Source organism: Staurois parvus, unplaced genomic scaffold (assembly GCF_062004578.1).
Source record: "Staurois parvus isolate SC_StPar_1 unplaced genomic scaffold, SC_StPar_1.0 ptg000137l, whole genome shotgun sequence".
Classification (NCBI taxonomy): Eukaryota; Metazoa; Chordata; class Amphibia; order Anura; family Ranidae; genus Staurois; species Staurois parvus.
Genome location: NW_028317933.1, coordinates 4,188,743 through 4,212,378, shown reverse-complemented (window position 1 = coordinate 4,212,378; position 23,636 = coordinate 4,188,743). Strand labels below are relative to the sequence as shown.

Sequence of the window (23,636 nt, the reverse complement as noted above, 5' to 3'; positions counted from 1 at the left end):
TGAATATCCTTGTACCATGTGACCTCTGTGTTCATTCACAGATTTCACTAGTAGTAAGCAATGATGTCAGAAGTGCCATCTTGTTTACTACTGTTCATGTGATCACTGATTGGCCAATCAGTGATCACATGAATCGGGACCTCACACAGAGGTACAGCGACCGGTGTTCCGCTGTGTCCGGTGCCACGCACTCCCAGGGAGCGCGCACAGGCAGTGAATGCGAAGGCCGTTTATAAACGGCCACCCGCTCCTGCACTGCTGCCGTCCGGCCGTTTATGTACATGGGCCGGACGTGAAGTGATTAAGAATATATAAACCCGACATTTCAAATTCCTGATATGTGCCTGCTGTGCTATGTACTTGTATGAAAACATATCCTGTTCTCTTTGTATTGCTTCCTTTGTATTAGAATACTCGATGAACCTGCCAGTGCCTCTGCTCTCCTTAAAAACTGACCACATTAGGCATGAGAGCACAGCGTGGTCAGATCTCTAGCCGTGCTGTGAACTCTGTGTGCTCTTCTACAGTGATCAGACTTCTGCTGACATACCTCCCCTACATAGCTTTTCACTGGCCAGATCAGTTTGCTTATGTTTCTCCTCCCCCAGCTCCCTATGCAGCTGAAAACAGAGGGTATGTGGGAAAGAGTAAAAAAGGTGTATATAATGTTTTTATATCTATACACAAATGTTTTGCCTTTCATTTCTATTTTAATCTGAATGTATTGTTTTACAAGGAGAGCGTTTACAATCACTTAAAGGAAGTTAATAGTCTACCTCATTTCTTTCCTTCACAGGTGTACAAGGGATTGTGGATGCATACCGCCAGGCTCTGCCGCAGGTCCGCCTGTACGGGCCAACAAACTTCTCCCCCATTATCAATCATGTTATCAGGTTTGCAGCATCTGCAGCACAACAGAAGACGGCAGCTGTGAGTATTCCATGTATCATTAATATGAAGCACTTAGTTAGTCACCTGATGACCGCTTGGTATAGTCAAGCTAATTCATTTTGGTTCTAAAGGTTACATAGTTAGTCTGGCTGAAAAAAACTCCACAAAAGTCCATCTAGTTCAACCATAAAAGAAAAAAAGAGTTATAATCCTACACCCACAGTTGATCCAGAGGAAGGCAAAAAACCCAGCAAAGCATGATCCAATTTGCTCCTGCAGGGGAAAAAAATCCTTCCTGATCCCCCGAGAGGCAATCGGATATTCCCTGGATCAACTTTACCTATAAATGTTGGTATCCAATTATATTCTGTGTATCTAAGAAAGAGTCCAGGACTTTTTTAAAACAATCCACTGAGCTGGCCAGAACCAACTCTTGAGGGAGTCTATTCCACATTTTCACAGCTCTTACTCTGAAGAAACCTTTCTGTATTTGGAGGTTAAATCTCTCTTCGTCAAGACACAAGGTTTTTTACCTTAATGCATAGAAAAACTTTCTGCATGTAGCCCTCTGCAGTCCCCCCCCCCCCCCCTCCCCTTTATGAGGTGGTATCAAAAAGTTTTGAGACTAGTTTTGTAACACGCCACAACAGATGGCAGCACAAGGCTGCACGCACAGTCACAGGGAGCACTGACCTCTATAAATGCTAAAAAGGGAAGTTGCAGTGCTGAACACAAAAATATTGAAGAATGTCACTAGATAAATACAATCAAGTGCAATTTATTATTTTTTGTTTTATCTGAATTTTATTATTTTTTCGCACTTGATGGTATTTATCTATTGACATTATTCAATATTTTTGTGTTTTTGGTTTTTTTTTACGCTGCAACTACTCCTTCTAGCACTTATAGGATTTTGGTGAAGAAAAGCAAAAACATGGCACACTCTCTTCGTGCATTACCGTGGTGAAAAACGAGTCTATTAAAAAGTATAAAAGTGAATACTCACAAATCAAAGGGGATTAAAACAGAGAGAGAGAGTCAGTGGTGACAGTCCCAAGTGACACCAGACCCTTAATGAGGTAGGCTGACTTGTTTCGGGAGACGTACGCCCTTCTTCAGAGCTGGTACCAGTACCAAGGTTTCCCAATCTTCTAAGGGTTGCACCTCAGTGAATGACAGTGTTCAGTATCCCTAGTCAGCAGATTTGATCGCTGGTTTCGTTTTTTTGGATAACTTATTTTGGTATATCTGAATCCATTTCATGCAGCTACACATCATATTTTTCCCTGTCTGATTTTTTGGATTAGTGCTGACCTTTTTTTGTTTTTTATAGTTCTCACACTGACCTTGTGTACATTGGGAGCTGTGCAACTGGTGCTATTCTAACCACATGCATTACCTTCAATGTGGCATTTCCTCTGCTCCTGGGTCAGCAGACTGGGGGTTGGGGACCTGGCCACTCAAAACACCTCGAATGACTCATTGCAGCATCGCCATAAACTTTCTGAATCATGTAAAATGTCTCTTTGGCAGATTTGTCCAGTTTCACTCAGAATTTCACGTTTGCTCTTTGTTTTAACATGCTGTCCATGATGAAATTGCAGACATGGTAACGCACGTGGTCAGAATAGCACCAGTTGCACAGCTCCCATTGTACACAGGATAATATTGTTTGGCACACTGACTTATGAAGGTTGGTGCTCCCTGTGCCTTGTGCTGCCATATGTTGGCATGTTACAAAACTAGTCTTGAAACATTTTGATATGACCTTGTATACTTACCTGAGAATGATTTCGATCATCTAGCAATGTGCATGAGAGCATCAGCTCTTTCCTCACTGGACATAGAGGCAGCATCAGGAACCATTCTCATGCTGATCTCAATCACAGCCAGTGAGGAGGAGCTGGGGGCAGGGCCAAGCCACGCTCTGTGTGTCAATGGACACACAGTCTGCTTTAGAGTGAGCACACACAAGTGCCCCCAGATCAAGTGGCTTTCTATGGGGACACTCAGCAGGGGGGAAGAGCCAGGAGTGCCAGTGGGGGACCCAAGAAGAGGAGGATTGGGGCTGCTCTGGTCAAAATCACTGCACAGAGGAGAGAAGTATGACATGTTTGTTAATGAAAGAAAAAGTACCTTTGTAATCACTCTAAGCAAATCTGTCTTTGGGCCGTATGGATATCATTGCTGGTCTTGGTCATGTAATTAGAAGGACCATTTCACTATAGACAATTGTTTAAACAAAGGCATACTTGTAAACGAAGACAGATCTTGCCTTTCCTGCTGACTGCACTGCCAAACTCTGCTCTGAAGCAAAGAAATCTTTTACTGAATTTTCAAGGGAAACCAACACTTCTGTGAGTGTTGATCTCATGGATCTCCTGCAGCTCTCACTAGTTCTTCCTGTTGACTTCCACATTGCTGCTGTATACTGTAATGGGTGGAGGTCAGAGAAATACTCAGATTGACACTCCAGGAAGTGTCAGATTAGTGTGGACAGCAGGAGTTATATTGGTCCAGTGACTCAGGCAGCAAGTAAGGGATGTCCTGTCATCTTTTATAGGGGAAATCGTTCAATCGGGACACTTGTTCTAGTTACCAATGTCCATGAGGAAAATGACCCCACTTTGAAGAGAGATCCTGTGTCTACAGGACATAAAGTAAAGAGAAAATCTCTTCTTGATGGAAAGAAAACATGCAGAAGTTTTGACTATACCATACTCTATGCAACATTAAAATGTGTTGGTTTAGATCTGCTTTCATGTCCTCTCACCCAGTTGTCTCTTCTGTCTTTTCAGCAATACTTTGTCCTTCTCATCATCACCGATGGAGAGATCACAGACCTGAATGATACCAGGAATGCCATTGTCCAGGCCTCCAAACTTCCCTTGTCAATTATCATCATTGGAGTAGGAAATGCGGATTTCAAGGCTATGGAATTCCTCGATGGTGACAATGGAGTTCTGAAGGCCTCTACTGGGGAAGCAGCCGCCAGAGATATTGTGCAGTTTGTGCCCTTCCGACAGTTCCAGAATGTAAGCTTGACCTATGGCTTCTATTTTGTGTTTAGAGATGATGGCATAGTCCAGGCATAGGCAATCTCCAACTTTGGTGAAACTACAAATCCCGAAGACATTGCAAGACTGATAGACACAAGCATGACTCCCAGAGACAGAGGCATGCTCGGATTTTGAGTTTCTTCACTGTAGGAGTGCCAGGGTTTCCACTGGAATAGTCAGTAATGTGAAGAAGGGAGGACTGCAAATACTGTGATTGAGGGTGTGCAAATATAATCAGAAAATGTGAAGTGACTGCTGCAGACAAATTGCTGTTTGCGAATATCGTCATTTTACATACAATGAACTGTTTTCATATTTCTTTGCTGCTTCCTAAACAAATTCATAAAGCACTCAGAATTTAGTCCTCATCTTGACTAGTGCATCCCAATCTGATTATAAAAAGGTATCACCGGGAAGGTCTAAAGGGATCAAAACAGAATCTGCATGCAGTAGAGTTTTCTTTCATTTTACATACAATGAACTATTTTCATATTTCTTTGCTTCCTAAACAAATTCATAAAGCACTCAGAATTTAGTCCTCATCTTGACTAGTGCATCTCAATCCGACTATAAAAAGGTATCACCGGGAAGGTCTAAAGAGATAAAACAGAATCTGCGTGCAGTACAGTAGAGTTTTCTTTCTTTTAACATACAATGAACTATTTTCACATTTCTTTGCTTCCTAAACAAATTCATAAAGCACTCAGAATTTAGTCCTCATCTTGACTAGTGCATCCCAATCTGATTATAAAAAGGTATCACCGGGAAGGTCTAAAGGGGTCAAAACAGAATCTGCATGCAGTACAGTAGAGTTTTTGTTCAGAACAGAAGGCATTCATATGTTTTATTCAATCACATCTCCCAGAAACAAAGATTATTCCTTTCTTAGAATGAGTAGAGCCACACCAATCATTCCTTTTTATGCTCCTGTAGCCAACTGCACATTCAGCAGCACCGGTGTATATTACAGATATTGACTACCACTTGCCAACTGTCTAACAGGGAAAATACGTCATGATTTTGACGTTTAATACCGCGGTTCTGGCTGCAGCTAGATGTCGTAACTCCAGTATTAAAATTTTCTTCAGGCGGTGGTCTTATGATAAAAGTGATCCGAGCAGCTGATTAGCTGCTGGATCGCCTTTAGAAGCGGCAGGAGAGGAGGGAGTTACAATAGTCAAGGCAAGAGATAACAAGGGAGTGAATAAATTGCTTAGTCTTTTCAGAGGTTAAGAACGGGCGTATCTTGGAGATGTTGCGGAGGTGAAGTCTACATGATTTACTATACAAATATAGACTATAACTTTTATGGTGGAATTCTGACTTGCCTCCTACCACCTTCAATATCTTCCTACTGGCCTATATGGTGGTTTCATCAGCCAATTGCAAGGTTCAAGGATGGCCAATTTTGGATGGGCTGTAAAAATGTTAAAATTAATGGCAAGTTATTGTGGTTTATGTGGCCATTTAGGGGATTCACCACCTTACTTTACAGTTGTCACTGAGAAAGAAAATGAAGGAAATTTTAATCCTTTACAGCTACCACAGGAACAGGATGTGAGTGGAAATTTCACAGTGGGAATACCTGTCTCGTAGGTGGAATTTTCTCTCTTTGGGAGTTAACCCCTCCCATCCTGTTGGTTGTCTAAAAGAGGAAGAGCAGGGAACTCTCACCAATGGGGACCAAAACAGCAATAATAGGCTGACAGAAATTCTAACCTTCCCTACCTTTTTCAAAACTAAAGCATTGCCTTGTGTTTTGCTTTAACCAACCAGACCACATGAAAGAGGTCATTTTTTATTTTGTTGTAAACTGGCAGCCCGAGTTGTATAGATTGGTACTCTGTTGGGTACGATTCCTGCTGCCCATGAAGTCTACGAAGTCTACCTCCTTCTGCTACAACATGGGATTGTAGATGGGCATAGAAAGTGCTTAGCTGTCTCAGTCCATTCTAGGTTTTCCTGTTAACTCAAAACTGCTTGTTCTATTTTCCAGGCACCCAAAGAAGCTCTTACTCAAGCTGTTCTTGCCGAGGTCCCCAAACAACTGGTCTCCTATTTCAAGCTGCTGGGACTATCACCAGTCAACCCCCCACAGCAGAAGGCCGCTTAAAAAAAAAAAGAGCAACTCCTCAATATGTGGTGCTGCTGCTACAAGCAGAGGAACATGACCTGTAGAATGACCCCCCCCCCCCCCTTATTCCACTCTAATAGACTTGACACAGTTAGACACAGTTTTTTTCATTCCAGTGCGTAGAACAAACCAGACCCCCCTTTTCAGATGTCCCTAGTGAAAACCACCCGGACTGAAATCAGAGGTCCACACTGCTAAGGCTATGTTCATGTATATATGTTGAAGTGTGGAGCATTATAATCCTGCTTGCCATATCTTTGCGCAAAACACCCATAGGAATATTGTAACGTATGGAAAACGCTAAAGTGTGAAGTTGGCCTTAACTTAGAACTATGGCCAGGCTGTGGACATTCAAATATGTACATATTCTTAACAAGCTTTAATTAAGCTTTAAAACGGGCCCTTACTGACTTCTGTAGCTGCAGGTGTTGTGGAGCAATCCATTTGAAAAGTTGAAAAGAGATGAGAAGCTGTTCAAATCTGGTCACCTGCGGTGATCGTGGCTGGATGCGTAACCTGCCTGGATTACCACTGGAAATCGCTGATCGTGCGAACAGCCACGAATAGCTTCAGCTGCCGACAGCCCGTCATGACAGTGCACAGGCTTGGTGGCCACAGCCAGCAGCTCGCAGCTGTCAAACACAGCAGCAGGATTCAGATTCCTGCCGCTGGGATTTGCATCACCCATACAAATGTATCCAAAAAGGCTGGCAAGTCTACCAAGTCACTGCTGGTAGGGGGGAGCCAAACCACCTACTGAAAGAAAGTGGAAGTAATCCCTGCTGCAGATCATACTCTACAGTTCCTGCAGCTACAGAGGCCAGTGAGGGTTAATTTTACAGCTTTACTGTTCAATTAAATATGTAAATGTTCATAGCCTGGTTACAGCCTTACTTTAAGGTGAACATATGCTTTGGTCTTGTAGGGCAAGGCAACAGGATCACTTCACTCCCCACTCACTCTCTTTTGGACTTTGACCTTTTATATAATCTGTATTTTATTTTCCATATGTAGACGTAGATATTAATAAATGCCAATTTGTGAGTTCTATCCAATACTAACCAACATTAGGGTCTCTAATATGGATGTTCAAGGTGCAGTGAAACTGCTCATACTTCTAGCTGTGAGATTTAATTGTCTTGAACATCTGACTTCAACAAACTAAAACCTATTTTGCGCTCTCACCGTAATTTGCGCATGCTCATTAAAATCCCTCATGCTGGATATATAGAGTTTATAGCTACGCTAATGCATGGATTTAAGTTACTAGTAATAGGTTAGTAGCACAGAATGCACAAGCAGCATGCAAATTCCATCATTCCAATGAGAGCACAACATTTCACGTGAATATAGTCATAGTTTATAGTATAATTTTTTTTTTTTTTATTCGTTTTTTGATGTGTCTGATCACACAGTCAGGACAAAGAGCAAAGTGCAGTTACCCGCAGCAGTCATTTGGTAATAATCTGTGTGATTTTCAACTATAGTAACCAAAATCTGTTTTGCTTTTGCATTTTGTGCATTAGAACCGCCCTTTATATTGTTTTTCATTAGCCACATCTTCTTTTCTGTGCAATTTTGAAAGCTGTCCATTCCATGTCGTACTTTTATACTGCTGCCATGTGTCATGCATTAAAGTGTAGGCAGTAACCGTCATATTGACCACATACCTGGCTATTATAGCAATATCAGCTTCTTATTAATGGTGTTCAATAGCAAAAATGAGAAAGAAGATCAAGAAAACCTACCACTGACAGTTTTATTTCTTGGTCCAGTTGGTCTATTTTGCCCTGAAAATTGCTGTGTTTGTGATCAATGAGCCCATTTATGTGCCTCAATCTCAGCACTTTAGGTTTTTACTTAAGTTTTCCACCTCCTTGTTGGTTAAAGTGAACATCCCAGGATAATGTTCGGCGCAGCCAAGGCTCCCATCCATTGTTAGATACTGATTGGGCTGACTGCCAGGTGCAGTGTTAGTTCCAGGGCTGGTACATGACTGTAGATTGCCAGATGAACAGTGAATGCAAAGGTGCTGTGGCTGTCTGAATACAATAGCTAGCAGTGGAGATTCCTCCATCCAAGCCCTTATCCGCATATGTGTTGCAGGTTAGTAACTGAAAGCTTTGTGACAAGAGGGTCAGAATAACAACCAGCCAAGGTAGGTCAGTAATGGTTGTCCCAGTGTTCTCTAATGGCAATTCTCCTTTATTGCCATATTAACAACAATAAAATCTTTAAATGAAACCAGAGGGAAAGCTTTATTTTTCAAAATCATTTTGGATCGTATAAGGGTTATATCCCCTGTCCGTTTTTAGTTTTGCCATCTCTGTCCCATTGGGGGATTTTCCTTCTCTTGTCTTTTCAAAACGTACAATGGCTTTAGTACAGCTAAGAGATAACGTTAAGTCACATGTCAATTGCCTGGAACAATACATTTCCATGTCTAACTAGCAAAACTTACAAGGTTAGCATTGGCTATATGCCTAGAAGTACATCTTCTCTTCTATTTTCTAATGAGAACACAGCTGGACAAAGAATTCTTTAAAAGGGGACCCTGCATATATAACTGATACAAGATGGAGTCTCCTAAGCATAACTGTGAGAGAGGCCCACTTGACCTGTACAGCCATAACTATGGGAAGTGAGCAGAAATCCCTCCAGAGTGCAGGAATCCCTGGTTGTTACCATAACAAGTGCCCTCATTGGAAGATTTCCTCTGTTATTCCTACTCTAGTGAGAACCCAAACATTTCTGTCACTTTAGAGAACAAATAAAGAGGATGTCTCTCCCTAACAGGGACACAGACGGCAATACAAACCTGACAGGTATTCTAATCCCTTTTCCATTTTGTCCAAAACTGATAAAAAATTTTGCCTTTTTTAGGTATACTTTTTTGCCTCTTGCTCGCATTGCTATGCATTTTGTTGCCTTTTAGAAGTGCCTTTTGCTGTCCTTCTATTTTACAGGGTTAACCGGTGCCACGCTTCAGTGCTCAGTGCCTTCCCCAAGACACATTTGCTGCTTTGCAATTTGCACACAGATGGTCGTAGCCTACAATGCCATAATTGTGGCTTTTCAGCTAAAACTTTATTTTTGGTTAAAGTTTAGATTGTCAGGTTTTAATTTCCCTATTGGAGGTTTTCCATGACTTCCTGTCTTGGTGACTCCCAGGACATTGCTGTGAACTAAACTTCCTGTTCCTCGTGTCGTATATATTGTTTGGATCCATTGTAGGTGATGACGGTGACACTTGATCCTTTGGTGAATTTTCGATACATATCCATAGAAAATCCACCCGGACGTGTTACCAGGAGAGCCAAGAGGCTCACAACAAATATCCTTACCTGGGACAGGTTGATAAAATCCCTTCCCTATTTCAGCCCAAAAATAAATACAAATTGTGCCGATCGTTCTGTTCTGTGCAATGTAAATTGTTCAAGCCTATTTTTATACTTTTTTTTTTTTTTCTTTTTGCCAAAAATTCCTATTTTCTAATATTCTGGTGTATCTTTTAAAAATATAAATGAAAATGTTACAGCTTCTACGTTCACAGGTCAGTATCCTTCTTCTTTTGTAACTTAAAAGGTCAGTCCACCTGAAACTAATATTTACATTTTCGGTGGGTGCTGGCAGGTTAAACCACCCACCAGCTCAATAGATCTTTCCAAGACATTGTTGACAAAACTTCTGCATCCTACTTCGGATGTATCTAATAAACCAAGTAAGAAGCAAAGTATTGAATGCGAAGTGCAAAAACTCATGGTAGCCAATCAGAGCTCACTTTGCTGAGGTCAGACCACTATGAGATAGATTCTGATTGGTTGTTAGGGGTTCTGCACTTTGCTCACTGCACTTTTAAAGAAGGACATCAGTAATGTCTTTTGTTTGATTTAAAAACAGAAACCACTCACCAGAAATGTTCTTGCTAGGGTTCCATAGATGATAGTGGGTAGCCTGCATCCACCCATGTTGGTTTCGGTGAACGGTCCCTTTAATTTTGCCGTTCCTTGCTGGACTTTGTCATCCTATGGATCTTGTGTCCGCTCATATTATTCCAGTGGGGTCAGATGTATTCATCTAGCTGTAGTTTGATATTCTGATAAAAGATGAACATAATCCAATCTTTTGTGACTGCTGTGTGACTATTAACCTGACCAATATGATTACCTACATGTTCTTCAACTCGGCATTTTCTCTGTCTTTTAGACTTTTGTTCATATGTTGTGTTTCTTTTTTGTTTTTGTTTTTTTTTTATAGATTTTCTGAAATAAAATGTATGCAAATTATTTACAGTGTTCTTCTGTGGATTTTTGTCTAGAAAGTGGTAATGGAATATTTAGAGACCTTGTCACCAACTTGAAAAATGCAGGTGAAAGCACAGAAATAAAGTATTTCATATGTTTATTTGCAATGTTTTTTTTCCTTTCTAGAAATCCTTTCTGCCTAGAAAGATTGCAGCCCATTCTCTAGAACAGTTTCCTCCCTCCTTGCATGTCATAGACCTCTCCTCTTCTGGGATTGTCTTAATTACTGTCAGTGCTGGCCCAGCTCCTCTCCTCCACCCTCCTTTTACTTTCCTACATTATTATACAGTATTTATATAGCACCAACAGTTTGCTCAGTGCTGTACGTTACAATGGGAGACAATACATGAGACAGTACAGTAACAATACAATAAAATACACGAGGGGTTCAAGGGCCCTGCTCCTTGGAGCTTACAATCTAGGAGGGAGGGGAGAGTGGTACAGGAGGAAATAGCTGTGGGGATGGAGTGATGGGAGGAGTGGAGGAGATCAGTTGTTAGGTGAGGGCGGGGTAGGCTTCTCTGAAGAGGAGGGTTTTCAGGGTGCACCTAAAGGTGAGGAGGGTAGGTGACAGTCTGATGGATTGGAGTAGTGAGTTCCAGAGGATGGGGGAAGCCCTGGAGAAGTCCTGGAGACTGGCATGGGAGGAGGAGACCAGGGAACTGGAGAGTAGGAGGTCTTGTGAGGAGCGGAGAGTGCATTTTGGGTGGTAGATGGATATCAGGTCGGTGATGTAGTTTGGGGCAGCGTTATGAACAGCTTTGCACGTCAGTGTTAGTATTTTGAATTTTATGCGTTGGGCAATCGGAAGCCAGTGGAGGGATTGGCGGGGGGGGGGGGGGTGGCAGATACGGAGCGGTTGGTGAGTTGGATGAGTCTGGCCGCAGTATTCAGGAGAGACTGAAGCGGTAATAGCCTGTGTTTGGGTAGGCCGGCGAGGGGGGAATTACAGTAGTCAAGTCGTGATATGATAAGGGAGTGAATGAGTTGCTTTGTAGTTTCTGAAGTTAGGAATGGGCGTATTTTGGAGATGTTTTGGAGATGTACATAACCTTTTATGTACCTGTCTGGGGTAGAGCAAAAAGGAATACAAGAGTGTATGACTTGAATGGCAACCCTTAAATCTGCTAGGGGTGCTAACATCAAAACTAAGTTTCAGTGCTTTTGGATGCCTACACAAAGGAGGCTTCACAGGTAAACATCATAAAATGTTAAATGTACATATAATCTTGTGGGAATATTTTTGTTGAAATGAATGGACTGGTGACAGGGTTTCTTTTAAAACATACACAAGCCAGAAAACCGCAGAGATTTCAAATCCCCAGACCTGTGAAGCGGTTTTCTCTCCTCTCCTTGAAGGGATGACAATATGGACTAGACAGCTTCTGATTTGTCGACGGCACGGCAGAGGAGTGAAAGCCATGGGGACTTCAAATCCCCAGCTTAATCTCTGACAGCATGGATTTGGTGCAGGGAGGTTACCCGCACTGTTCCTGTGTGAATTCAGACTGACAAGCCTTGGTTCACACAGGAGCAGTGGAGAAACCGCATGCGATTTTGGAGAGGAATTGCATTCCTGTTTAAATCACATGATATTCTTTGCGGTGCAATTTGCGTCCATACATTTTGTATTGATGCATATTGCACCGCAAAGTATCGGTACTCTGTATCGGCAAGTGCTTTACTAAAAGTATCGGTACTCATACTTGCTGATCAACAAAAGGTATTGGTGCATTCCTAATAAATAAATAAATTTATATATACAGTGTGTGTGTGTACTATTGTCAAAAGTATTGGGCCAGCCCTCCAAATCATTGGATTCATATGTTTCAATCACCTCCATGGCTACAGGTGTACAAAATCATCACCTAGGCATGCAGACTGCTTCTACAAACATTTGTGAAAGAATGGGTCGCTCTCAGGAGCTCAGTGACTCCCAAGTGTGGTACCGTGATAGGTTGCCACCTGTGCAATAAGTCCATCCATGACATTTCCTGGCTACTAAATATTCCACGCTCAACTGTTAGTGGGATTATAACAAAGTGGAAGCAACTGGGAACAACAGCAACTCAGCCACCAAGTGGTAGGCCACGTCACATGACAGAGCGGGGTCAGCGCATGCTGAAGCGCACAGTGCACAGAAGTCACCAACTGTCTGCAGAGTAAATAGCTAAAGACTTCCAAACTTGGTGTGGCCTTCAGATTAGCACAACAACCGTGCGTAGAGAGCTTCATGGAATGGGTTTCCATGGCCGAGCAGCTGCATCCAAGCCTTACATCACCAAGTGCAATGCAAAGCGTCGGATGCAGTGGTGTAAAGCATGTTGCCACTGGACTCTAGAGCAGTGGAGACGTGTTCTCTGGAGTGACCAATCGCGCTTCTCTGTCTGGCAATCGATGGGCGTGTCTGGGTTTGGCAGTTGCCAGGAGAATGGTACTTGCCTGACTGCATTGTGCCAAGTGTAAAGTTTGGTGGAGGGGGGATTATGGTGTGGGGTTGTTTTTCAGGGGTTGGGCTTAGCCCCCTAGTTCCAGTGAACTCTTAAGTCTTCAGCATACCAAGACATTTTGGACAATTTCATGCTCACAACTTTGTGGGAAGAGTTTGGGGATGGCCCCTTCTTATTCCAACATGACTGCGCACCAGTGCACAAAGCAAGGTCCATAAAGACATGGATGAGTGAGTTTGGGGTGGAGGAACTTGACTGGCCTGCACAGAGTCCTGACCTCAACCCGATAGAACACCTTTGGGATGAATTAGAGCGGAGACAGCGAGCCAGGCCTCCTCCCCCGACATCAGTGCCTGACCTCACAAATGTGCTTCTGGAAGAATGGTCCAACCTTCCCATAGACACCCTCCTAAACCTTGTGGACGGCCTTCCCAGAAGAGTTGAAGCTGTTATAGCTGCAAAGGGCGGGGCCAACTCAATATTGAACCCTACGGACTAAGACTGGGGGGCCACTAAAGTTCATGCGTGGTCAAAGGCAGGCCGACCAATACTTTTGGCAATCTAGAGTGTGTATATGTATTTGTGTGTGTGTGTGTGTGTGTGTGTATGTATATATATATGTATGTATATATATATATATATAATCTTTTTAAAAACTCAAACATTCTGGATATTCCACCTGAAACAATATCTCCGCTGTAGACACACAACAATAAAACCTGACAGGGGTTTTAACCCTTACACAATCTATTCAAAACTAATAAACAATTTGGCTATAGATACTCTTTAAAATTTGACCTGCAGCCACTAGACCAATCAGGTTCCACTGTCTGGCAGATCAATAAATGGTAAATAGTACAAACTATTTTGCACATTTTGGGGGTCATGAAAGTATAAAAACCCCATCACTAAAATTTCATTTTAACTTATAAATTTTATATTTTTCTGTCATATCAAAAATACCAGGTGATCCTGCCGTTGGGGTCCTTGTTTAGGCGCTTCCTGTAATTGGGTGACGACTCTCTCTGTCTTCTAATTATTGTTCAGCCTTGTCAGACTGTTTCTGATAAAGACTACAAAGTGGTTGTTTCAACACACATTACCGGGTATGGTTTACTCTTGTCACCTCTAGAAAACCTGCCCTGAGAAATGCCAGGCAGCCATCCCTGCATGTAGACAGGAAGTGTCTTCAAAGAGGTCTCAGGGGATCAGCAGCACTGAGATATACAGCAAAGGATGAAAAAAAAGGTGAAAGCAAGCATTTTTCCAAGTGACAACTGTTTGATACACAGTGCTTTTGCAAACTCCAATTAATTTGATTTACATCCACTATTATTAAGACCATATTTAAAAATCAAATAAAAATTTCTGTGCTCTCCCTAAACCCCTCCAACCCAAGCTGCTGTATAAATTACTGAACGGTGCTATAAAATGATTCACTAAAGGAGTAACGCGTGTTCACAGTGCAAAGTCAATTTTCATTTAGCTTGACTGTGGTGAAAATTCACTTTGCAAAGTCACATGGAAAATTTTAAAAATAAATACATTTTTTTTTTTGTCTTTTTTTTGTCTTTTTTTTGTTTTTTGTCTTTTCTTTTTTTTGTTTTTTCTCCTTTGCATCTGAATGATTTAAAGTCAGCACAGCTAAACCTCATTCATTTGGCAAAGCAGTAAAAATGGCCTTGGGCTGGTCATACATTATACAATTTTCTTGACAATTTTGCTTAAGATTTACAAAAAACTATACTAAAACTAATGCAGGCCATAGATGGGTCAAAAACCGTCCGTTTTGTTAACAAAAAAATGAAAAATCGGTTGTTCAATAGGCCGACGTTACCACCAACCGAAAAAAAAATCGGCCGATTTTCGTCCCGTCTACAGCCGGCATTTAATTACTTCTGTCCCTGCAGAGAGCTCTGCTATTATATTTGACATGAAAAAGTATTGCGGTTGCAACAATGTATCTATTTGTATCCATTTCGGAGACAGATGGTTTTATTAGGATACAAATAGATACAATGTTGCAACCGCAATACTTTTTAATGTCAAATATAATAGCGGACTGGAATTCTTCTCCTCCGCTCCTGCGCAAATTTTTTATCGGTAAAAAGATCGGCCGATTTGCCCATCCTTGCCATGAAAATAGGCCGATTGGCAAAATTGGCTGATTTTTTTTCCAAATTTACTGATAAAAAAAATGTGCCAAAATCCCAAAAAACGGCCGACCTATTAACCCACTAATGATCCGAAAATTGGCCGATTTTCAACCCATCTATGGCCTGCATAACTCAGGTCAATCCTAAACAACATTTTCAGTTGTATCCAGTTAGGCAGGCCCTTGCACTACATAGTTGATGGTAAATCTAAAGGAAATTGGACAGAAAATTGTATAGTGTATGGCCAGCCTTAGCCTGGGCTCACACTGATGCTGTCTGGAATTCGCAGTGTTTTCTGTGTGAATTCCGCACCGCATCAGAATTGCACCCCGTTCATGCGAACTGCTGCGGGGGTGTATGTTAAGACCCCGAAATTGGTCCGCATAAAAACGCTGCAATGTTCAGAATCAGATCGCATAGGCGTGAATACCCAATGCGATCCGATTCTATTGCAGACCAAAAATGGGGTCCTGCACATTTTTGGTGCGGTGCGATTTGAGCCATACAAAATGTATGGCTCCAATCGCACTGCACACAAATCGCATGTGATTTGCACAGGAATGCGGTGCGGTTCCTGTTTGAATCACATGCGATATACAGGGGTCAGTAGGGGGCCCCATGAGATGCCCTGGGTTCTTTTTTTATAGGCTTTTTTGAGTTTGGGCAAGGACACAGGCGCCCCATGATCCCTTATTGCCCGGGGGCCCCATGAGTTGTCAGTCTGCCCCTGTTCAGGAGCTGTTCAGTGTTTGTTTTTTTTTTTCCAGCAGCCCCTGAACTCTCCCTAATGTTTACCTATGTGTCCATGTACACATCGTCGCTTACAGGCAGTTGAGTTTACAGTCTTTTGTTTTTAACGCAGAAACTTGCATTTAGCAGTAGATCCTTCTTCATCTTTTTTCCTTCTTCTTTCTTCCTTCTTTTTTCCTCTTTCTTCCTCTCTTTTTCCTTCTTCCTCTCTTTCTTCCTCCCGATTTTTTTTTTCCAACTTTACTGATAAAAAAAGTGCCAAAATCCAGAGAAATGGCCGACCAATTAACCCATTAACGGTGCGAAAATCGGCCGACTTTTTTTTTCGGCTGAAAAATCGGCCGATTTTTGACCCATCTATGGCCTGCATTAGGCTGATGTCTGTATGTGCAGGAAGTAAGAATACTAGCTGGATCACCTGTGTGTCACCAAGATCATGAATCTGGACACTCCCTTGTTCTCTAAACTCATTTCCTTAGGCTGTAACATTGTGTGCAATATAACATCCAACATGGGAAATACCGGTACAACCAGAGCCAATCACACGTGACGTCAGTTATAGGTTTCCATTTCAGCAGTTTCTGTGAATATTAATACAACTAAGGGACTGCTAATCTGAAAGCTTTAGGACTTGATGACACTACCTGTGTTTCCATATTCGCAGCAGTACACCATACATCCATTTTGAATGGGCTCATGGGGGATGTATCAGTGTGCCTCAGTTACTTTCACACTGTTCAGAGGGTGCTATACCAGCAGCTTCAGGAGGAACTTTTTTTTATTTTTATATGTAATCTGTCAAGCAGAAATTTTTATTTGTGGAAAGTCAAGCATTTGGCTCGTGGTTGCGGTGTGGCCCTATTGACAAAGGGTGAGTTTGCTGCCAAACTCTGCAGCCAGAGTTAAAAATGCCACGGTCATAAGACAAAGGATTATGGCTTCAGTATGTGTACAGCCCTGTCAGACTGTAAAATTAGTATGCAGAGGGGCAGTAAAACTGCAGCTCAGGCACCCATTTTTACCACTGACCTGGTCACCTTTGTGTAAAAGCCCTAACATCCTAAGGGTCCTTTCACACGGGCGTTCCGTATGTCCATTTTTTTTATCTGTCCGTTTACGGATGAAAAATGGACATATGTATTTTCTATGGACTAGGGGATGTAAACGGATGATCATCTGTTTACTCCTGTCAATGTCCACATCCGTTAACATCTGTTTACAGAAGAAAACCCAATTTTTCTTCCATTAAAAAAAAACTAACCGGATAAAAAACAAATGTAAAATGGATTTTATCGGATATGAAAACTAAGGTAAGAAATGAAGGCTTGAATGTGACTGAACTGATGAAAAAAACAGAACGCCCGTGTGAAAGGATCTTTAGGGTCCCTTCACATGGGAGATCTGTATGTCCGTTTTTCATCTGTTCAGTTACAAATAAAAAACAGACACCCCTGTATTTCTATGGACTAGTGGATGTAAACGGATGATCATTTGTTTATATCTGTTACTGTCGGCATCTGGTAACATCTGTTTTTACTGAACAAAAGAAAACCCTTTCGTAACAAAAAAAAAAACAGACCGGAGAAAAAACAGATGAAAAAACAGATGTAACCAGATGAAAAACGGATGTAAACGGATGAAAAACCGGATGTGACCAGATGAAAAACGGATGTAAACGAATGAAAAAATAGATGTAACCAGATGAAAAACGGATGTATACAGATGAAAAAATAGATGGAACCAGATGGAAAACGGATGTAAATGAATGAAAAATTGAGGGAAAAACCCAGATGTAACCGAATGCAAAATGGATATAACCAGATGAAAAAACAGATGTAAACGGATGAAAAACTGATTTAGCCGGAGGAAAAACGGATGTAAATGGATGGATAAACTAATGTAACTGATTGAAAAAGGGATGTAAACGGATGAAAAAGGGATGTAAGTGGATGAAAAACGGATGAAAAAACGGATGTAACCAGATAAAAACGCATGTAAACGAATTAAAAAATAGATGTAACCAGATGAAAAACGGATGTAAATGAATGAAAAAATAGATGTGACCAGATGAAAAATGGATGAAAAAATAGATGTAACCAGATGTAAACAGATGAAAAAATAGATGGAACCAGATGAAAAACGGATGTAAACTAATGAAAAAACGAATGTAACTGAATGAAAAATGGATTTAACCGGATGAAAAAACAGATGTAAATAGATGAAAAACTGTTGTAACCGGATGAAAAACAGATGAAAAAACAGATGTAACCAGATGAAAAACAGATGTGACCAGATGAAAAACGGATGTAAACGAATGAAAAAACGGATGTGACTAGATGAAAAACGGATGTAAACGAATGAAAAAATAGATGTAACCAGATTAAAAAATGGATGTAAACAGATGAAAAAATAGATGGAACCAGATGAAAAACGGATGTAAGCGAATGAAAAAATGGAGGAAAAAAACAGATGTAACCTAATAAAAAATGGATGTAACCGGATGAAAAAACAGATGTAAATTGTTGAAAAAACGGATGTAACAATGAAAAAAGGATGTAAACGGATGAAAAAGGGATGTAAATGAATGAAGAACAGATGGAAAAACGGATGAAAAAAGGGATGAAAAAACAGATGTAACCAGATGGAAAAAAGGTTGTAAACGGATGAAAAAAGGGATGGAAAAACGGATATAAATGGAGATAAGTCTTGATCTGTTTAGCTCCGATTTTGAAAAATAAAAGCCACAATTGAACTGATGGAAAAAACGGAACGCCTGTATTAAAGGACCCTAACAATTAACGTTCAGAACAAGCTAGTGGGTGTTCCCTTCTTCTTGGTCCAAGCATTACCAACTCACAAAGCTGTAGAAAAATGTCAGGAACAACACTCTGTAATAAACGTCTCCACACACGGTGATAAAAGTGAGACAGCCAGATAGTGGGTGGAGAAGCAGTATATGTATGTGTATGGGATGGTTGGGGGGAAGACTCCCAGCGGTGGGAACGTTCTAGAACTGATAGAGATTTAGGGTTCGATCACCCTATGGGCAAGGACTGGTATTTTACAGATCGTGATCATCGCTACGCACCTCTGATTGAATTGCTGCCTTCAGGTGGGTCACATAAAAATGCAGACATGCTACATTTTTTATTTGTTGTCACAGAGCACTTGAGCTTTGACATTTCAATAAATGTTTGCATAGTTACATCATCCCCCTGGGAGGTGGAAATCGCTGTAGTTCACACCTCTTCCCCACTGATCTGCACTGGCTTCCAGGTCCTGTGTCCTGCTGCTCACTGAAAACAGGATCATCCACTTGGCACAGGCGCAATTCAGAGAGCACTTTCCTTTTTCTCAATGAATGCAAAGTGTTTTCTGATTGGACAAGGTGGAGATTGTGATGTCACTGCCCTGCCTCTCTACCTCGTCCATTCAGAGAACTTTTTGCGTTCATTGAGAGAATGGAAAGTGTTCCCCGAATGGTTCCTGGAGGCTCACTGTGGTAGCAATGACTAGCATGTGGTCTGTGTGAACGACCTTAGATCATTTTTTATATATTCAACAAGTGCAGCCAGGGATGTTACAATGGTGGAACCTGGACATGTATTACAAAAAAAAAATGAATCTACATAGACACAATAAAAGAACACAAGGAGGCTGATTACTGCACACTTGAGGGACGGCATTCCTCACAACCGAACTGTTCTATGGAAGCGGGGCATCTAATGAGGCAGTACAGCCGGCCCTCCTGTACTGGGACCAGGCACCTACCAATCAGGAGGGCAGGCTGTACGGCCCCGTTACTGACACTTGTGGATCTCCATGCAGCTTCGATTCCCTTTTCACCCTCCATCTGTGACCAGTACTAGTATCTGTGCCCTCTTCTACTTGCTGTCCATAAGCCCCCCCCCCCCGCAGCTCTGCCGGCTTCCCTCTTCTCATGCTGACAGCTGCTGCCGGCACACAAGGGGAGTGTTTCAGAATGGAGAGCGGGTGGTCAATAAATGTTATATTTACCATTCCCTTCCTTTCCTGAATGTACACAGTGAGCGATTGGTACTGATCGCTCCTGTGTCCATTGATCACGGAAGCATAGTATGCCTCAGAGTGCTTCCTATTCATTCATCTCCAGTGCAGCTGAGGCTGCAGAGAGAGGGTCTGATCTATGTTCTCAATCTCAAATATTAGACATGAGGGGTCTTTTAAGACCCCTAATATTTCACCAAAGCCCCCCAATAGGGCATGTTTAAAAATGTAAAAATAAAAACAGTAATGTACTAAAAATAAATGATAAATTAAAAAAAAATTAAGAACCCGTTCAAATGCGCTTTGCTCTCCGAATAGCAGCATTTGGATTGCTCTTCAGATAGTGTTTGACAGGCAATGAGAAGGCGTATTGCTGTGACCTCACACTAGCGCACTGTGACCGTATGAGCAGTCCTAATCAATTGCATGGGTCTTGTTCCACGAGGGTATGATTTTGCCATGGCTGTGACGCGTAACATTGCGGCTGTGGAATTTAAGCTAAAATTTAATTTGATCTATTTTTTTTTTTTGGGGGGGGGGATCTGGTGTTAATCTGTCCTACCTCCTGTCGGGTAGGATGTACGTGGCTCTGTAATTTCTAACAGCAGCCCTGTATGGAAGACATGCATGTTTTGATTCTTCAAAGGAAACACTCTAGGGTGGGGGTGTCAAACTGGCGGCCCTCCAGCTGTTTTGTGAAACTACAAGTCCCATCATGCCTCTGCCTTTGGGATTCATGCTTGTAACTGTCAATCTTGCAGTGCCTCATGGGACTTGTAGTTTTGCAACAGCTGGAGGGCCATGAGTTTGACACCCGTGCTTTAGGGGAAAAAACCTTTTGAAGTGTGACTGATAATTCTGTTTGATGCTAAAGATATCTGACACTGAATGCGGATCTCAGATTTTTTTAAATTTTTAATAAATCCTTTTATAACCACTCCCCTCTATGACTTCCCCTCCCCAGGTTCCATCCCATTGCCCAATCTTCTCCTTATCTGACTTTCCCTCGTTATTACTTTGTGTGCCGGTGTGTGTGTTTTTAGGAGATTTTTATTTAAGTGATCCTAAAGCTTTGTGTATCAGTACTGCTTGGACAAAGACGAAGGGAACTCCCTGCAAAGCTTGTCCTGAACATTTTGACGCAAATCTAACAAAAAAAAAAAAAAAAAAAATAGTACTCATCTATGCGTAACTGCATATATTCTAAAGAAGAAACTTTGTAGTCATATGGCTCCTGAAGATGTGGCCCCTCTACCTAGGCCCAGACCCCAAGACAGGGGCCACATCTCCAGTGGCCATATGAATACACGTTGCCAGTGCAGGTAAGTATAGATGTACCCAGGAGCAGACTGACAACTCATGGGGCCCCCGGGCAATAGGGGACCATGGGGCCCCTGTGTCCTTGCCCAAACTCAAAAAAGCCTTTGAAAAAGGTACCAGGCAGAGGCAGACTGACAACTCATGGGGCCCCTGGTCATTAGGATATCATGGGGCCCCTGTGTCCTTGCCCAGACTCAAAAAAGTCTATGAAAAAGGTACCAGGGGCATCTCATGGGGCCCCCTACTGACCCCAGGCCCTCGGGCAGTGCCCAAGTTTCCAAATGGTCAGTCCGCCCCTGGATGTATCTGTGCCCTAGCAAGAGGAGGACAAATACCTTGGATCTAGTGTGGCTTCTCTGGTGGATGGGTGACCTTTATGAGTGACATATTGATTTGCTCTGGACTGGACCTCGGAGCCCCATAGATGCACCTGTATCTGGATATTCATAATAAATGGTTATTTTAATCAATTTCTGAATTTGTTTTCATGGTGCTTTAAAATTGTTTTATTTTTTTCATTTTCTTTTTTATTAAATCCCACTACATAGTTACATAGTTATTCCAGATGAAAAAAGACAAAAGTCCATCAAGTTCAAACATTAAAAAAAAAAAAAAGTTACAATCCTATACCCACAGTTGATCCAGAGGAAGGCAAAAAAACTCAACAAAACATGAACCAATTTGCTCCTGCAGGGAAAAATTCCTTCCTGATCCCCCGAGATGCAGTCGGATATTTCCTGGATCAACTTTACCTATAAATGTTAGTATCCGGCTATATTCTGTGTATCTAGGAAAGAATCCAGGACTTTTTAAAAGCAATCCACTGAGCTGGCCAGAACCAACTCTTGAGGGTGTCTATTCCAGATTTTCACAGCTCTTACTGTGAAGAAACCTTTCCATATTTGGAGATTAAATCTCTCTTCGTCAAGACAGTTACTATTTTATTAATTGGGCACTTCTGCCTAGCAGTACTGGGGTCATCAGTTTGAATGCCAACCATGGCACTACCTGCATGGAGTTTGCATGTTCTCCCTGTACCTTCATGGGTTTCCTCCGGGTACTCCGATTTCTTCCCACCTCCACATGCTGATAGGTTAATTGGCTCCTGTCTAACTTGACCTTAATATATATGATATATAATGTATGAATGTGAGTTAGGGACCTTAGATTGTAAGCTCCTTGAGGACAAGGACTGATGTAAATGTACAATATACAGTATATGTAAAGCATTGCGTCTGGTGTATCCTTATACATGGTCAAGGAACTTTCCAGACTGGCCACTAGATGGAGCTGCTATACCTCAGCATAAAAAGGAGTGCAAGGGCCACAATTTATTTATTTATTTCAGGTACTTATATAGCGCCATTGATTTACATACAGGGGCGGATTGACCCTTTGGAAACTCGGGCACTGCCCGAGGGCCCGGGATCAGTAGGGGCCCCATGAGATGCCCCTGGTACCTTTTTCATGGGCTTTTTTGAGTTTGGACAAGGACACGGGCCGCCTGATCCCCTATTGCCTGGGGGCCCCATGAGTTGTCAGTCCACCCCTGTTTACGTATATATTGTACATTCACATCAGTCCCTAACTCTCAAGGGGCATAAGCTCCCTAGCTTACATTCATTCCTATACATACCAGGACCAATTTAGACAAGTTGCAAATGTCTTTGGAGTGTAGGAGGAAACTGGAGTACCCGGAGGAAACCCACGCAAACACAGGGAGAACATGCAAACTCCAGGCAGGTGGTGCTGGGGTTGGGATTTGAACCAACGACCCTAAGGGCTCATGTACACCGCAGCTGATGCACACGTTTAGGAGCTGTTCAGCGTTTTTTTTCAGCAGCCCCTGAACTCACCCTAATGTTTTCCTATGTGTTCATGTACACATCGTCGTTTACAGTCATTTACAGGCATTTGAGTTTACAGTTTTTTGAACGCAGAAAACTTGCGTTCAGCAGTTAATTTTATCAGTGTTTCAAACGCAAAACGCTTGTAAGTGTGGCTAAATACGGCAAATCACGTTTAGCTGTGTTTGCATCTGAAAATGTTTTTTTACTCTTCCAGTTCCCAATGCTGTCCAGAGCCTTTTTTCATCATGAAAAATGCATGCAAAGCGTTTTCAAGGTACTCAGATGGACAAAACACTGAACACAGGATGTTCCTACCAAGCTTGTCACACATTGTAATGACCAATTCACACCTCAGACCTCTCCTAACCTTGGAAACAAAAGATATGTTAATGACCAATCACACCTCAAATTCCTCATGAAGACCCCCTGCCGGGTGGGCTTAATGACTCCCTCCACCAGACATCTTTCCCACCCTTGGAAACAAGAAATGTTAATGAGCAACTCACACCTAAACTAATCTCAACACATACTGCTGTCTCTGCTTCTACTCTCTGTATTTCTCTGAAACAGTCCTGTCCAAATCGCATGCGGTTTCCCCATTGCTCCTGTGTGAACCTAGGCTTGTCATAGCCCAAGTTCACACAGGATCAGTGCAGGAAACCTCCCTGCACCAAACCCATGTTGTCACAGAAGGAA

The 23,636-nt window shown here is 42.0% G+C and overlaps 1 protein-coding gene across 2 annotated transcripts in view; it reads left to right on the top strand.

The window, feature by feature from the left end:
• The window catches only part of CPNE1 (copine 1), a 57,620-nt gene extending 47,132 nt beyond the window's left edge, over nucleotides 1–10,488 (top strand). For both annotated transcript variants that reach the window (XM_089673265.1, XM_089673266.1), the window contains exons 14-16: nucleotides 797–930; nucleotides 3,690–3,926; nucleotides 5,947–10,488. In XM_089673265.1, the coding sequence (XP_089529391.1) occupies nucleotides 797–930; nucleotides 3,690–3,926; nucleotides 5,947–6,063 (488 nt within the window). In that variant the 3' untranslated portion in view covers nucleotides 6,064–10,488. The remainder of the gene's footprint in view (nucleotides 1–796; nucleotides 931–3,689; nucleotides 3,927–5,946) is intronic.
• The last annotated feature ends 13,148 nt before the right edge of the window (nucleotides 10,489–23,636 follow it).